The sequence below is a fragment of the Pholis gunnellus genome (genome assembly GCF_910591455.1).
Source record: "Pholis gunnellus genome assembly, chromosome: 16".
NCBI classification, from domain to species: Eukaryota; Metazoa; Chordata; class Actinopteri; order Perciformes; family Pholidae; genus Pholis; species Pholis gunnellus.
This window is the reverse complement of record NC_136543.1, coordinates 3,178,586-3,195,963: the sequence shown is the minus strand read 5'-3', so window position 1 is coordinate 3,195,963 and position 17,378 is coordinate 3,178,586. Positions and strand designations below refer to the sequence as shown.

General features: G+C 43.7%; 1 protein-coding gene across 1 annotated transcript in view; it reads right to left on the bottom strand.

The window, feature by feature from the left end:
* atp1a3a (ATPase Na+/K+ transporting subunit alpha 3a) overlaps window positions 1–17,139 on the bottom strand; it is a 38,689-nt gene extending 21,550 nt beyond the window's left edge. The window contains exons 1-5 of the mRNA XM_079175842.1: window positions 17,015–17,139; window positions 16,757–16,858; window positions 2,309–2,422; window positions 1,754–1,813; window positions 1,295–1,498 (exon numbers count right to left, since the gene is read on the bottom strand). Of these exons, the coding sequence (XP_079031968.1) occupies window positions 1,295–1,498; window positions 1,754–1,813; window positions 2,309–2,422; window positions 16,757–16,762 (384 nt within the window). The 5' untranslated portion in view covers window positions 16,763–16,858; window positions 17,015–17,139. The remainder of the gene's footprint in view (window positions 1–1,294; window positions 1,499–1,753; window positions 1,814–2,308; window positions 2,423–16,756; window positions 16,859–17,014) is intronic.
* Window positions 17,140–17,378: the final 239 nt, after the last annotated feature.

Here is a 17,378-nt window from a genome sequence, read left to right as displayed (position 1 = left end):
CGCTCCCTGCAGCGGGTTCAAAAGTGGATGTGAACAGGATGGTGTCTGTCACCCTGACGACGGGTTTTGGGCTGGCATGATTCAGACTAACGGCTGACACAACCTTTGCCACTGACAAAGCTCAGTCCCTGAGGAGTGGTGACTCAGCTTTTTGAGTGATGTGCTGGAGGACGGGGAGCACACACACACACACACACACACACACACATACACTGGACTCAGTTCTCTGTGTGCTTACCCCCCCATCTGGTGGTTTTTGATATCTGGCTTCTTACAGGTACTGTACAAGTAGTGGTGGGACTGAGAATTCTACCGTCGAGGGTTGGGCGATATTAGGAATGCCCTACTGATAACAAAGATATATGAAATTATTGTCCAAAAAAAGCTGAAGAGAGACGCACATAGATATAGATACCTATGGATGGAGATGCATTTGTTGGAATTCGCTTAAGTGTCCACGATGTAGAGGTAGTAAGCTGAGATGACTAAATCAGACCTCTCCACTGGTAGTAGCGGCCCTCATACGGTCTCACCACTGTCGACTGTCTTATATATTGCCGTATACATTTTGTTGCCTTTGCAGAAGCCCCGATGATTGAGCGTTGGTTGCGTTTTGATCCCGCTGCTCTTTGTGGATGGAGCAGATGGCAGACTTGCGTCTTCTGATCGATGGTGAGTTTTAAGATGGGAGCTGACATTTGTGGTGTTTCCGTTTGGATTTGCATTTTTAGTTTTTGCTAGCTAAGAGAGGATATCTTTCCTGCTGGAGTTAGGGCTACATGGGTAATTATGAGGCCTGTACCAAATAGTTTGAAGCGTCAAAGCTTTATTCATAACTTTCACATTCAAATTATTAATATTAACAAATCAAAGACTTCCACCTTTTCCGCCCCCTCTCTCAAACACACACACAGGGTCATAGTCAAAATATTAAAAAGATAGATGTAATCATTTCCAAACTTCAATCCATATTTGGCATTTAGCCTTTTAAAAACTATATTTTCACTGGGCGATCTAGCAGAAATCTAAAAGCACCATAGATTACATTTATATAACCATGGTAACACAGAATTACACATATGCTAGCATGTTGCTACTGATATGCTACAACAATGTGGTGAAGCACGGAGAAAGTGAATAAAGTGCAGGAGTATCATAATGGATTATCGTTCTGTTATCGTGGACACGTGAGGACCATGAGCGAGGCCAACCAATATGGTGTTGAACGGTGATGTCATCATATCGCCCCAGGCCTACGACCGTCATCCCTCCACCCCTTCAACTCTCCACTTACGTTATCCCCGGCGGGCTCGTCCTCCGTGGCAGCCTGGATGGCGTAGGCCAGGAAGCAGAGGATGGCGCCGATCCACAGCAGGATGGAGAAGCCACCGAACAGTTGGCGACAGAACTTGACCCACTCTGGGGTGGTGGGGGGCGGAGTCAGGGCGTTGAGGCCATCCCTGGTCAGGTACTCTGCTGCCTTGGCATTGGTCAAACCCTGAGAGGGGCAGAGGAAGCGGAGAAGAAAAGATGGAAGGTGGATTAAAGGAGATGGATGGATGAGCAGAGGAAAGAGGGCAGCGGAGAGGTTGGAGTGATAGAGAGGACGCAGGAAAGGAACAGAGGGTGGACAGAGGAAAGAGGAGAGAAAAGAGGGAAGAAAGAAAGTGTTGTGAATAGGAGATACTTGATTGAATCATTGTTGACCATTGAACAACCATGTAAAGGTGACCTGCCAGTCTGAACGACCTACCTGGACGATATCAGTGCTGTATTTCCGGCAAACCTCCTCAACAGACATTTTGTGTTCCGTCTACAAAGAAATTCAAAAACAAAGCAAACTTAAACAACCTGTCGTTAATCATCAGTTTAAAATCATAGTGCAATCTAATGATACCATGAAGCAATGTCAATATCGATAAATAATACTTTGGAAATCAATATGTGTAACTGACCCAGCTCATTCAGTTCTTTAACAGGGTTTGACTTCCTGCCTCGTATCGGAGCAAATCCTTCTACAATACGATTAAATTGCTCTGGCATATTAGCTCAAACTACAGCAGCTGCTACAGAGTCTGTTGTCTCCTTTTCAAACAGGGAGATTAGATTAGAGTTGGAATCGCAGCGCTTTGAATGCTGGACTGAGGCCAGGATGCACTATCTATGAATGTCTTTCTGTAATTGATTTTAAATGAGACTTCCAGGTTGTTGTGTGCCACCAAATCTGGTATTCAAAGCAGGTGAATAAGAGGCAACCAAAACAATATGTGACAAATTGCAGCGAGGTCGCAGGAGGCGGTGCACTCACGATGGGAACTTCCTTCTTGAGGTCATCCAGATCCTTGCCTCCCTTCTTCTTGGGCGACTCCTTCTCATCCTTGTCCTGCGTGGTGGCCACGCGGTAGCTGTCCGACCGTCCATACTGAAACACACAAAGACAGCATCAAGTTTGGTCCTGTTTCCCTTTTTTTAAACCGCTGACACTTTTCCTTATTCTCACTGCTTCACAGGAAGACATTTTTCAACAATTACTTCACACTACTGTATACACCAACACAATCCAAAGTCGGAGCAAAAAACAGCCAAAGGAAACTTTGATTGTCCATCTTGTATGTGTAATAACCGTTGATGTATCATGAACACCTAAAACACTGACTGACGCTCTTTTCCTTCCACATTGAGACCCAGTGAAACCCAAATTTAAACGTAATCCCCTGGTGAGAGAAGGGGAACTTGACACTTCCTGATTAGATCTGGCATCATCAGAGCACGTCTCAAGAGCTCCACTTAAACTACAATTCACACAAGGGTTGGGATATGTCTACCCAACCCAATTCTCACTGGTATTGTGGTATTGTCCATACCGCCGCTGAGACTGCAGCTGTGTCTGAGAGGAGGAGGACACAGCAGTCAGGAGACTGAGTGAGATGAGGGGGAAAAGAATAAATCTGTCAGTGACATGTATCATGGGATTTTCACAATCGCCAGTGACCTACATTGCTGTGTGTGGAGGTGTGTGTTTGAGCCCTTTCCAGCTATGCTTGAAAGTGTGTTTGTGTTCGTGCAAATAGTACGTGTCTGTGAACATCTGCTTGCTGACTAACGGAAGTCTGCAGCTTTGTTTTCGTTAAATAGAATTCTATTATTTTGAGTTTCAGTGGTCGTCTAAATCAGGGGTTCTCAACCTTTCATAACAAGGACCAATTCTGATTGTTGAGGACCACCTTCACAAATGAATGGGAAAAAGAAAAGATGCCCCAAAAAGGAGAATAAATACACTGGGCAGTAAGTAAGTGTTATGTTCAGAGTTTTTACTGTCCCACATCAGTGCATCTGAAGGAAAGTTAGCTAGCTAACGGAGGCAAAACACATTTGTCTCTAGCCTGAATGTCAGGGTGGTTCAACCTGAGAGAGTAATATTCTGGAGTGAACACTACATATGTGTAATTGTTTTGATAAAATAGTCAAACAAAAAATACAATGAATGAAGACGTTTAGGAACTTCATCCCGAAACATGCAGGGAAGTGAGCATTTGGATCGGTGAGATAATAAATCAAGCTTTAAGTCTGCAAATATCAGATTAAATGCATTTCTAGAGACTTGACTTGTCCTTCGCTCACAAAGATCCATTAGCCTAAATATGTCTTCAAATGCTCACATGCTCCTGGGGTTTTAGTGCATTTTATTTCCTCAAATCACCCTTTTACCCAGCATGCACCATCCAGGATGAACATCCTCAGGGGTTCAAGTAAAGAATTAAAATGTCAGCCAGCTACTCGGCTCACTGTTGCATCTCCCTTAGAAACGGGAAAATCCGTAAATGTAAAATTTCATACTTACAATATATTACTGAGATTAGTATCCATTTCTATTCTTTTACCTCACAAAGTGTGGTAAAAGTGTGCCAAAAGGCATGCCATTCTGTATCATACATTGCACAACGGTTCCACCCTGTTAAGGAAGTTATATTACTGTAGTAGAGCTTACTAAGTTTTCTCTCAGTAGTAAAAGCATCAATGAGCCTTTTTCATGGGCGACATGTAGATAGATGTACATGATAAAACTAAGGATGGCTGAAGTGCATTGAGCTGGGACACTTGAATAGAGCGAACTAGAGGACTGCATTGGGACACAACACAAATGTGGGAGCGAGCTGTTTTAACTTTGCTGAGGGTGCGAGCGGGCAGTCGAAAAACAAACTGCAGGTCCCGGGGTTAAGTTGTCGCTAACCAAAACTATGGAGCTAACAAATGAAGTTGTAAAAAAGATTAAAGGCCACGAATCGCTCACCGGCTGCACATTCCCACTCTGAGCTGGTGTCTGTATCAGCGGAATAAAACTGGAATCTTTCCAGGCATCTGCAGGTATTCAGCCAACACATAATCCACCAACGAGCATCTGTTAAATCACTGTTCCACCATGTTTCTCATTAACTTCAAATGGACAGAAATCAAAAGCAGGAGGGACATTCTCCTCTCAAAAACCTCTTTGACACAACACAGCGCTTTCTACAGTTACTCTGGTGTCTTCCTCATTTCCCAAGCTTTTCCTTCATCACCTTCTCACAGAACTTCATCTGGATTTATTATCACTTTGTGGGTTTTGGTTTTGAAAGCCTCTTGCCATCTTCCATGCTGCAGTACCCCTCTCTGCCTGAACTGTAACTGATACGCAAGCAGGGGGCGCTGTTTTACCAATACACAAATATCACTATGTGATACTGACAGAACTGTTATTGACAGAATGTTTTTTGGCTGAGGGCGGGAGTAGAGCACACACACTGTAGGAGCGAGCGGTAATGGTCCCAAACACCATTACTGTGATTAGAAACACCTCTGTTCTTCCTCCTATGACAAGTCAAAAAGTCTAAAAACTCTATTTTATTCACAATATGGCTGCTTATTTTTTATTTTCTTCAGACAGAAAACAAAAAATGTGTGAGGCAAAAAGAACAGCAGGACGTGGGGAATCAATAGTGTTGAACAATCATGGTTCAGCAGCTAAACCACTGATGGCTGCAGAAGGATACTTTTAGACACAAAGACACACTGAGACAATTAATTACATACTAATTGGATTAAGGATCAAAACAAAGTAAAGTCCGGGCAATTAAATGAATTCATACATTGCCAGCAAAAAATCTAATTATGCATTTTGAGAATTGAACGAGCCCGCTTCACCTCATGACATTCATTTAAATTGGACTTGGAGCCTAAGCTTAGCTGACGTTTCCGTGAGGTCTTTTCATGGTGTGCAGGTGTACTGATGCATTTTGACCTGACAGGCAGATGTTCTCTATCATCCATTCCCTACAACAAATGTGTGACGCAATGGGATTCATAGTGTGTGTAACCCTGTGTGATGAGTGGGGAGAGCAGACTTATTTTGGGAAAGCTCTTATGTGGATTAGTGTGCGCTGAGAGGTTTGGCACTGATGTGATGGCTGTTTTATACTGTTTGACATCTGCTTTTTTTCCTGGAGGAGAAGCTAGCCGGGTGTTGACCTGTTGACAGCCAACCAACCAGATGTGTGCATCTGCTTTACATCCTCTTACCTCTGCGCAGCTCTCTATGTGCACTGTTGTTTTGCTTGACACTGTGTTCACATATTTGTTTTCCAGAGATTTAAGTGTAAGCATGAAGTTAACCGTGTACATGTGAGTGTGCATTTTTCTTATGAATGCATTACATATGTACTGCAACGTATTATGTATCCATATCAAATTCATATCTGTTTTGTTTGTTTTTTAATTAATCCTTAATTTAAAGACAATCATGTAGGGCTGGGCAACATATCAGCAATATATCGATCTTGTGATGAGACTAGAAATTATCTTAGATTTTGGATATTGTAATATCACAATATGGCATCAATGTTTCCTGGTTTTAAAGGCTAATGTAATTGAACTGTTCTAGCTGTTCTGGTTTTTGCCTTTACACACTTAGTGTTGTGTGTCCACATTACTGATAATTATTTATTAAACAATCTCATTGTGTATTCTGCGAAAGCACTAATGGTCAACCCTACAATAACAATATTGAGGCACTCGGCCAAAAATATAACATTTGATCTGCCTTAGATAGCATTGAACATTTCAGAATTACATTAGACTCATTTATAACAACGTTTTAAGGTTTTATGATTGTCTAAATAGTTTTTTACTCTGGAGAAAAGTGCCTTAACATGTGTACTGTCACTAAGTAGTAGTAATACTTCTCCAGATAACACCAGCAGAACCTTTATGTATCGAGATCTAGAAAAAAATGATTATTTGTATGGTTTTCTCACAGCCAATTCACCGCAGCAGACACAACAGCTGGTACTGCCTGCACACGGCTCTCAACACGGCTAAGCCGGGGGGCGACGGCTAGGAGCTAACAACGCTAACAGCGGCATCACTGCTGACAGAGCTAACAGTGTTAACCTGAGGGGGAACCGGAGGTTGGGTGCTACGCTTCACATGATGAGTATTGAATAAGATAAGGAAAAGTAAAAATGAAAGACTCTATTGGTATCGGTATCACTTTAAACGTAGGCTATATAGACTTCTTCTTTCTTTTGCTTGTCAGCAGTGTGATTAAGTGAGAATTAAACATACATAGTACACCTGAGTCCCAGGAGGACAGAATATACTAAAGCATACTCTGTATGTTGTCTTTTTGGTGAAGGATTTGGTGACACTTTGGTGGGTAGACCTCTGACCTTAGAGGGGGGGTCTGGGGACAAGGTCCCCCCCGAAGAAAATGCTGTACATCTAAAAGTTCAATGCATTGGTCTGGTGCACTATGAGAGCGGAATGAAGAGGCTAGATCAATGAAGAACTCTGTGCTCCTGTAAACAACTTGGTGCTCCTGTTTTAGCAGTGGAGGAATGGAACTAAGTACATTTACACAAGTACTGTACTTAAGGACAAATGTGAGGTACTTGTAGCCTACTTTACTTGAGTATTTCTATTTTATGTAACTTTATACTTCAAGTTCACTAAATCTCAGAGGAAAATATTGTACTTTTAACTTAACGACCTTTATTTGACTATATTAATTACTGGTAAGGCTACTTGGCAGATTCAGATTCTTAAAACAAAATATAAATCAACCAACAATAAACTATGATTTATTCAAAAGAAGTGTATAGCCTAATTATTTAGTTTATAAAGTAGTAAAATTAGCCCTTTACCAGCTACCAATAAAGTGACAAACACATTAAGGCAACTTGAGCCGGTCGCTGCGCACCGCTGTGGAGGAAACACACCCAAAAATATCTTCGGTTCATTATGAAACTATGGCAGAGAGAGATAGAATATGGTGGGCCGCCAGAGTCTAGGTAATTAATGGGAAACACTGCTGTACAGCTTGTTGGCTGTGTGTGTAAAGCTGCCATGTTTTTTTTTTGTTCCCTCAATGTTGCCTACTGCTAAGCAACAGTGTTGAGCCAGCAGTGTTTGCTTGTCCACCATATGCCACCACTGAATCCATATTGGTATTTCTGTTGCACAATGTGTATTTGTGTGAATTCAGTGCTGTACGTGTGTACAGTACGTGTGTACAGTATGTGTGTACAATTCTTACGCATATGCCTGCTTTTTAGTGAGCAATACTTTTATTCCATATATGCAGTCGTACACATGTTGATTTTCTGCTTTGACTGCAAACGTGAGCATTTTTCCACGCTGGTGTTTGTCTGTTTCTGTGTGTGTGAGTGTGTGTAAGTGTGTGACGTGTTTGGCCATCTGTTACGAGGTGCAGGAGGTTTCCCGGGCGGTCAAGTCCAGCAGGTCATCAGATTACAGCTGTTTACTACACTGACAGATTAACCCACTGAACAATGATAATCCCCCTCAATCCTGCTCTCTCTCTCTCCCTCTCTCCCTGTCTGTCTGTCTCTCTCTCTCTCCCTCTCTCCCTGTCTGTCTCTCTCTCTCCCTGTCTGTCTCTCTCTCTCTCTCGCTCTCTGTCGCTCTCTCTCCCTTCTCTCTCTCTCTCTCTGTCTCTCTCTCTCTCTCGCTCTCGCTCTCTGTCGCTCTCTCTCCCTTCTCTCTCTCTCTCTCCGTCTCTCTCTGTCTCTCCCGTCTTTTCAATCCCAGTCTCTCGTTCATCGTTACTTGTTCACTTCAATTACAACGGTGAATCATGTTATGCATTTCTTTGGCATAAATTGCACTGAATAGATTCAACTGTGTTTAAATGAACATGAGGGCAGTGAGGTACAATGAAAGACGAATTAGTTTGAGCAGTCAGAGTCTCTCTCATGTGTCCTAATTTCATAAATGCTGTGTTATTATTAGAATATTACTCTTGTGAGATCATTGTGTTCTAGTACCACAAAGACAGAGTGACAAAGCATGAAAAAGAAGTTCATTCAGTGTTGAAATGTAACTAGATGACTCAGGCTCACCTGCTGCTACTGTATAAACTGCTGATTGTTAATCCAATAACGTCAACTGCTGCAATGAAAAGCAGGTTAAAAAATACTATAATTTCACTTTGAAAGATCAAACGAATTACCACCTCAGTGATCACTGTCAACTAACTAACACATCATGAGGTGGAGGCAAAACTAAAGCACCACAAAGCACAATTTGAGTATTTAAAAAACGTTGAAGCACAACCGTCTCCACCGACAGCCTGTCAGAGCAGACCGTCTATAGAATTATGATTCTGCCTCACTAGGGAACGTGACTTGGGTAGAAGTGGAGCAGAGTGAAGTCGTAAATACGGAGCAAGAGGAGACATCCCGACCAACCCAAGATTAGGAAGAACTCAGGTTACATGATTACCAGACAATGCACACTGAATACGTATATAAGATGAGTAAATCCTGCAGGAAAAGACAATTCTTTTTTTCTTTTGGAATTCTCTAAAACTCTACTAATTTATGGGATTTTTATATTGCATTGACTGAAGCCAGACTGGTATTTATTTGCACCTGTTAACCGACACTTAAAAGCTTCCATTTTGAAAGAATGTCAGCTTTACTGTTCTGAGTCTTGTCTTTTGAACTAGTGTTGTCTCACGTGAGGCAGTTGTTCTTGTTTGTTTGGAAGTTCTAAATAGAGGAAGAAAATAATCAAATGTGATGATGAATGTGATGTTTTACATAACAATTACTGCATTATGAAAAAAAACCGTTGTGATATAAAATTAACACTAACATTAACTAGCTCTCATCCTGCCGATTTCAACATGGATTTGTTGTTCACATCTTAACATTATCAGTAAAAAACAGGGTGCACGAGCGTGTTTAACCACAATATCGGGCAGGATGTACGGATCTTCTTTATATGCTGGAAAACTGGAAATCTCTGCTTGTGTTGGAACTTGTCTTAGGTTTGAGGGCTTTCCACCTCTTCATGATCACATACGGGCCCACAGGGGACGCATGTCACCGTCACACATAAATATTTGACCACTTAATGAAAAAAACTCCACGGTAATTATCAAGGGCAATATATTCCCCCACCAATTTTCATTTCACAGGCACAGTATGACTTTCAAGGTCAATACTGAACCAAACCAGGGCAAGAATATTTTAGGATGCTACACCATCCTTTGGGGAGAGGCTGTCATGTCACATCCTGGCATTTTGTTTCATGAGACTTCCACTTCTCGATACATCAAAGCCCATAAAGCATTATGTAAAAAATGTTGATGGTCAAAGTGAGTACAAATCTGGAATATTTTCCTGCATATATTACTTCTTTTGCTCAAAGACATACTGCCTGTTCTCCATCTAGGTACCTGCTGCCGGACTTGACAGTAAGGGCAACCATTTTAAGAAATTGGTAACCAATTCTTGCCTTTGGGAATCAGCACAAAGGTCCAGACAACCGGCATTTGAAAGGGCGAGAGAAGGGATGAACAAGCAGTGACTCGCTGGGGATCTGCGGAGAACGTGACAACAGCTGCACTTCTGTTGTTTTATATACCAGGAATGAACAGGTAACACTTAGTATATAACTCAAAATATAAGGTGACCCTACTGTACTTTCTGTTGGGGCGACCAAAAGCTGATGCAGGTAAGTGTTGAACCCTTGGCTGTAAAAGCTGAGGAGGTCTCAGCAGCATCCAGATGTTCAGTGCTGAGCAACAGGACAGATTGTGCATGCTGAACAGTTGTCGTCCTCTCCAGCTGCTGCTATCCTGTCTCCAGCCCGGCCTGCGGCGCAGAGCACCACAGGTCTGAGGAAGGCTGGATAAACCACTTTTAATCTGCTGAAGTCACTGGTCACATCTCAGACATCAAACAGGGATATTTTGATCTGTGCATCCCAGTTTGAAGATGAATAAATATAACAAGGGTTTCAAAATTGAGCATTTTAATACCCAACCCCACATGAGCATTATGGTGATCACACCAGTTACTGTGGGAAAGCACCTTAAAACGAATCATGATGTAAAAAAGGGGCATCAATTATTAAGATCTATACCTCATATATCTAAGATTCAAATTTTCAAATAATTTTCCATAATTTGAATTTAGTTTATCGGCCATTACATGAAAGCGGTAGATGGATGGCATCTGCACATATGATTATTCACCAACAAAGCAAATGTAAACCCAAACAGCAGCTGCACATTATAACCACGCTATAAGACTTTGGTGCAATATCCAACAGCTGGCACTGAACCCTCTTTATAGTCATGTTTAGCATGTGGTATTTAGCCTATTTTTCAACTACGTTTAATAAAGTACCAGTGACCAAAGTGTCAACAATTTCAGCTCCGATTTTTTGAATGGAAGATCTTGTTCGTGTATGTTGCCTCCGGGCAAGTTTAATAGCTCTGGCGGCGCCACAGTGGATCATTGTAACCACACACAGATGCACAAAGAAATGGATTATCACACAGATCAGTAGACTGACCGACCTAGAAAATACTGATGGAGTGACGAGCACACACACACGCACGCACACACACACACACACACACACACACACACACACACACACACAGTTTAAGGGGGATTCCATCATCATCTATCCCTCCCTTCATGTCCCACTTTGTTTACATTCTCCTCCCTCCAGGCTGCCCATCTTTTTCTTTGCTCAGTTGTACTCAGATCTGCTCATCTGCACTAAGGTTTAATCAAGACGAGGCAGTCCGAGCCACATTCGTGATGACACTGTGTTTAAACTCAGCGCATGTGTTTTCCAGTAATACAAATCCTCAGTGAGATAAGCCATCAGGTTGATTTGTTTTTTATTTGATTCTGTAAAAATGTTTGATCAGTGGGAGCTCTGGGATTCTGTGCCCCCCCCCACCATTTAGCAGTGTGTCGCCTCCAGCAGTGCGTCTGAGAGGGCGACAGAACATGGCAGTAGTTGATGGAATCAGATTGACAGTATCTCCTTTCAGTGGGTTGATAGATGGGGGATGTGAGGCTGCAACATCCAATCCGATGGGCCTATCTAAATAACTGAAATCAACTGTGGCGGCGGTGGTGGTGGTGGGTGTAATGGAACCTTTTAACGATGTGCTTAAAGAGTAACTAAACCCCCAAACCACTTTCTTCAGCTGAAAACCAATGTGCATGTGTTTTTGATGGATTTAGGTCTTAGTCTTGCAATTGTGGGAAAAGTATTGTGTTGTATTGTCTGTTATAAATATGCATAGCGACTGCACTCTACTATTTGAAACCGGGCTATGACAATTACATCTTTTTATCAGCTGATCTGGAGGCGATTTATTTTTCTGCCTCCACATGTCCCCCTGCTTTAAAACCAACGACTCAGCAGACTGTGCAGAGAGAAGTAGCAGCAACGACTAGCCGTTTCAACTAGCCTGTGAATCACTAATGCTAATCGTTAGCCATAATCAGTGTGCAAAATACGTTGGGGTCCGAGACCACTTGACTGACACTTCAAACCCCCTGAAAGCATTTAAACGGCAACACATTTATTCACAAGTATGAATAGTGAGTGCGGGAGATGACACCAGCCAGCCAGAGCCTCAACAGGTTGCACGAAGCGAGCCTGTCTTTGCGTCTGTCTGTGGACTCCCTTTGGACAAATTGTGACCCCCCCCCCCCGATTACCACCGGGTATTTCGCACACTGACCATAATCCTAACAATGGTCAGCATGCTGTCAATTAGCATCAGCGCTAGAAATGAGCAAAAGCAAATTAAAAAGGGTAACTGGCATCATGAACGGTACATTAAAAAGCAGTTCATTTTGGCTTCAAGTTAAAGTAATGTAGACAAAGCCCAGCATATCATGAGGTGCTTTATCTGTTCTGTAGCTGTAGCATGAAATCAGCTAAACTTAGCAGCAAGCTAGCTAGCTGATTAACTAGCCCCTAAATGAGGCAATTGAACAACTTAATGTTGCACACTGTTAAACACTCTTGTGACAGTGTAGGAAAGCACATTGCCATCAACAGATAATCAGTCATTAACACTGATTTACCAAATGTTGTAATGTGCTGAAGGTGTAATGTCAGGTCTCCAGAGAAGAGAGGAAAAGGCTTGTGCTGTGATTGTAATTCCACACTTGTTACAGAAACTGAGCAAACACGTGTAATAGCCCCACCTCTACCAGCTCTGCCTACGTTGATCTTGAGGCCCTTTTTTGAATTTCCAGAGTAGACACATGTGGTTACTTTTTAATGTGAAGGTGTGTCCACTGCGGGACTAATAAAGGATTATCTTATCTTATCTTATGTAACTGCTGCAATGTTCGCGCAGTGCAACTGTTCAGTGTGCTGTCACTCTCTCATCCTCCCTGTCATCAAAGCATGGTGGTGTTGCAGGAAGCGTGGAAAAACTACCCGTGACACCTGTGTCACCCCGCAAACAACAAGTGACGTGTGCATTCGAGGAAACGCACGATGCACATCGAACAGAACCAGTGGTTTGCAGTAGTATGGATCCACGCTATTTTACACACACACACACACACACACACACACACACACACACACACACACACACACACACACACACACACACACACACACACACACACAGATGGAAACTAGTAAAAGGACAGGGAGGTTCAGAGTCAGTATTGATGAAATATTGACAGACTGAAACAATTATGTAACAGAGTTGATGACCAGGAGAACATACATGTGGTGTAACTACAATTACATACGTGATAACAAACTATGCATTTAGATTACGATGCATGCGCCTGCTGTGCCTTCATGCATGAATTTAGATGCTATTTTATTGCAGCCTCATGTAATGCACTTTGAATTGCCTATGTAGCAAAGCTGCAGTGAAGCACCCAGGGCACCAGTTACATAAAGTCCAAGTGATTCTGTTTTTAACTAAAATGTTGTGCACAGACTGGAGCCATGACCCGTTTTACAATTTGTAAAGTCAGTGGCAGTAGGAGTACGCAGAGGTTTATTGTTTTGTCTGAAAATCACAATGGGTCTGGCTGTTTTAATCCGCACCGTGAGTCACTTTATGTGATTTAATATTTGTTGCAATGGTTACACATGTAGGTCAAGTTACATCTCATTTAGGGGTAAACTCAAAGCTCAATTTTTACACTCATTTTTGTGTACCGTACATCCCTACTCTCAGCTGATTCTCGAGTCTTATAAAGCAAGGAATCTCTGTCTTTCTGTGCTTATCTCGAGAAACTTCACACTTGGTGGGTGTTTTGCTGGGGGCCCCATGGTGTGCTTCGACGAATTTGGACACGATCAATGTTAATAAACTTTGGATAAACTAGCGCTATGTGTGGCGTCAAGGGATAGGGTAGGGTTGGCGGGGGGGGCTTCAGTGCATGGGGGATTTGATCATGTCTTCCGCAGTAGGGCTTTACAGGCAGCCTGCAGTTCCCTTTTGCTGCTGGATATACTAGCGTTACTACCAAACTCTTCGCGTCCCTGCAGCAAGTCCGGAACTGGGAGCCAAACAATCGGCCCGCTTCATACGGGCATGCCCTGTGGTATAACAGCTACAACAGAGGACTCATTATTAGGAACTGCACATTAAATGTGCATTATGCACTGAAAAAAAGTTGTGCTCATTTATTTACCACAGGAATATTGCACAGGTCTGTGATTTTGTGCACTGATTTTAATACGCTACAGTATAGACAATTATTATCAGGACTGAAACACTGAAACTACAATAAAGAGATCCCTTAATATTGAGAACCACTGTGTGAAGCATCAGCTTCAATATGGATGGATTAGACACCATAAATGAGAGCTGGTTTAGCCAGTAGAGAGCCGCGTGCCTCACACACACACTGTTCACAGTGATTGGCTCCCCTCCTGAAGCTTCCTGAAGTTCATCCTGGGACACCAGCAGATGCATGCATCCCTGCGTATCTCTTATTTTTCTTTTATATCTCTCCATTTATCTCCTCAAGCTCCACCATCGCTGCTTCCTTCCTGTCGTCACGGCGCACGAGCGACATCCCAGCTTATCTTTGTGGCATTCCTCCACTCCACCATGTTTCCCAGAATCCACCCGTCTCAAGGTGACTCGCCGCAAAAGGCATCACTTTCTCTCTCTCTCACTCTCTCCCTGGATCTTTCCTCTGAACAGGGCCTCCCCGCGAGGCCTGCAGGGGCTGACCTTCGCTTCATCTCTGCCACCTGTTCTCTCACCCACCCACCTCGACCGTTTGCCCCCTGCAGCAACAGCTCCTCTCAATCGATTGGCACGGATCAAATGGCACCAGTTGCCTTGTCAACCCACTTCACCCCAATCTCCTCTCTCACTCCGCCCCTCCCGATGGCAATCCACAGCCTGAACATGGGAGTTTCCACGAAACACACACACACACACACACACACACACACACACACACACACACACACACACACACACACACACACACACACACACTGTCCTCCTCTTGTCTCTGACGCAGTGGTCAGAGTCGTGCGTGGTTCTCCCCCTCCGGCGCTCTAGTGGACAGCATCACAAAGCGTGACAGAGCTGCACCATTTCCACGCCTCGGCACGAATGCGCCCTCGTCCCATTCCCTCAAACCCGGATGTGGAGCAGAGTAGAAACCACCGCCCATCACACTTCATTAGCAGGGACGGACCATGACACCACGAACACAGAAGAAACGGTGCTACAGTGCTTCTTCACATCAGGCTCCACGTACTAAAACACAACTTGACACTAGAATGCAAATAATATAATATGTCACTGCTGACTATAAACACTGGATAATGCCTTATAATAACACTACGGGGATGCAACAATGATTTTTCTGCCCTTCGTGACCTGACAGATCAGTGCTTGTGTGAGGGCTGCTGGGGCTGAAAACGAGATGGTGGAGGTGTTGGCTGTGTCCAACCCTGGTGGAGAGCACCTTCCTTTGGGACTCATCCGCCCGACATTTAGAGGAGGAGGGAGAATGCGACGGGTGAGGTTTTGACCAACGCTGAGGAACCATTTTGAGGAACCATTTTGACGCACTTGTCTGGGCCCATTTGGAACCCAGAAACAGGCTGCCTCCACATCCTCACTCAGTGACAGCGACACGGTGCACCCTCGCATTATGTAATGTTTTTAATGAAAATGCACCAAATGGTTGGTAGAGAAAAAGAAGGAGAGGGGTTTCATTCCCAGTCCCCACCCACTTCCACTTCATTGTTTCCAAAAAACAGTCCTATTACAAATCCACGACTTTCCACCAGCCCTCCGTTTGTTAGGATTAACTGACAATACACGTGCGTCTGATGATCAAGAGTCTCTGCAGTCAGACTTTGGGAGGAATGACATGATATTCCGCAGTCGGGGCTGCGGTTTTTGCCATCAGCGGGTCAGACGTCCCTCGTTTTCACTCGCACATTTCACCAAACTATTTTGATTTCTGACCGGACACGCCCGTGCCATAACGCAGTCTGACTAATCGTGTTTTGGGAGCTGTGAATTCCCTCAATCGTCTACAGCGGGTCCAGCTCCAGTGGGGTGGGGGTGGGAGGGCAGATGCTTGGTCGGTGTAATCTCGTTCTTTGGGGGGGGGGGGGGTTGGAACCTGTGAATAAAGCAGCACATTTCTCCGCTACTGCTTATTAGAACACTATTAATCCCTTTGGTTAATATGACATGACGTAGATCAGCATTCTGGGCCCGTTGTCAGATTGTTTGAGCGCCAAACATCGCCAGAAAACGTCTCTCTCTCTCTCTCTCTCTCTCTCTCTCTCTACCTGAAGAAACGTTACAGACCACCGCTCCCCATCCACCGAGGGACATCATGGGATTTGGGGTATTGTTTGATTAATAGCCTATAATCTGACATTAAGCAGGGGCTGTAAAAAAAAAACAACAGCGACATATTTGTTATTTGGTTGAGAAGAGACGACTGAGGACCGTTAACGCGTATCCACCCTGCGCCGGTTCTGTCGCACCGACTGGACTCTGGTTGCGGGGTAACTGACTCACGAATGTGGCGCACATTCCTCAGAAAAAAGACGGTCGTGTTCAGGCAACTAACATCACCGTTATTACCCGATAATGTCAGCCGTCGTCGTATATTGTAACGCATTGATTTGGCGTGATAAAGGACGTGTATGGCAGGCACCCGACACGTTAATGTCACGACACAGAACCGCTCACTCAAACCCCGCTGTGGCATAAAGTATCGGTCTGTCAGCCACGTCGTGATAGTTAGCTTAAACATATAATACATGTCTCACCGTGTTCAGAGTCATTCTAACACCATGTCTGCACTTTAACCCTTTCCTCAACCCTCTACAGCGAACTTTAACAGAAGATACTTTTTTGTTTGTTAACAACATATTAGCTAAAATCACAAGAGTTAGCTCTTACCCCCATTTCGGCGCAGTCAGTCGGTTCTCCTCAGAAGATGAGTCTCTTCTGGGGTTGGTTCAACCAGAGTAGCTGTAAGGCGGGTAGACGGGAAACACTCGCCTGATGAGAAGAAATAAAATGTCTCCCTTCAGTTGACAGCTATTGCTCTACTGACACAAATCAATTATAGCTAACATAACACTCTCAAAACTAACGTTTTGAAGAGGAACGGGCATATGGTAACTTGACAAAGGCAAAGTGTAGGCAAAACTGCACCTCGTTCGGATGAAAATCAAAAGGGTTTATCTCTCCGGCAAAAAGTGTTAAAAATTCATAAGGAGCCGTTGGTGGCACCTCACCAGCCTTCTCTCCCGTAAGGCGCAAATGATGCCAGTGGAAAGTAGACCCGCACAACAGGCTTCTTCTTCGGATGCTGTCTCCCTCCGCGGTTGTGCCCAGGGCTGCCGCAGCACTCAGGGTTCCCTGGTTTTTCACTCCGCGGATGAAACCAACGAGGCAGTTAACGTGCATGTTCTAACGGTTCTAACCCGATCAGACTAGTGCTGTGTTCATTTGATAAACGTACTAAATATATTGATCACGTGTCCTTATATCAGTTTTTAGGCAATAAATACGTTTT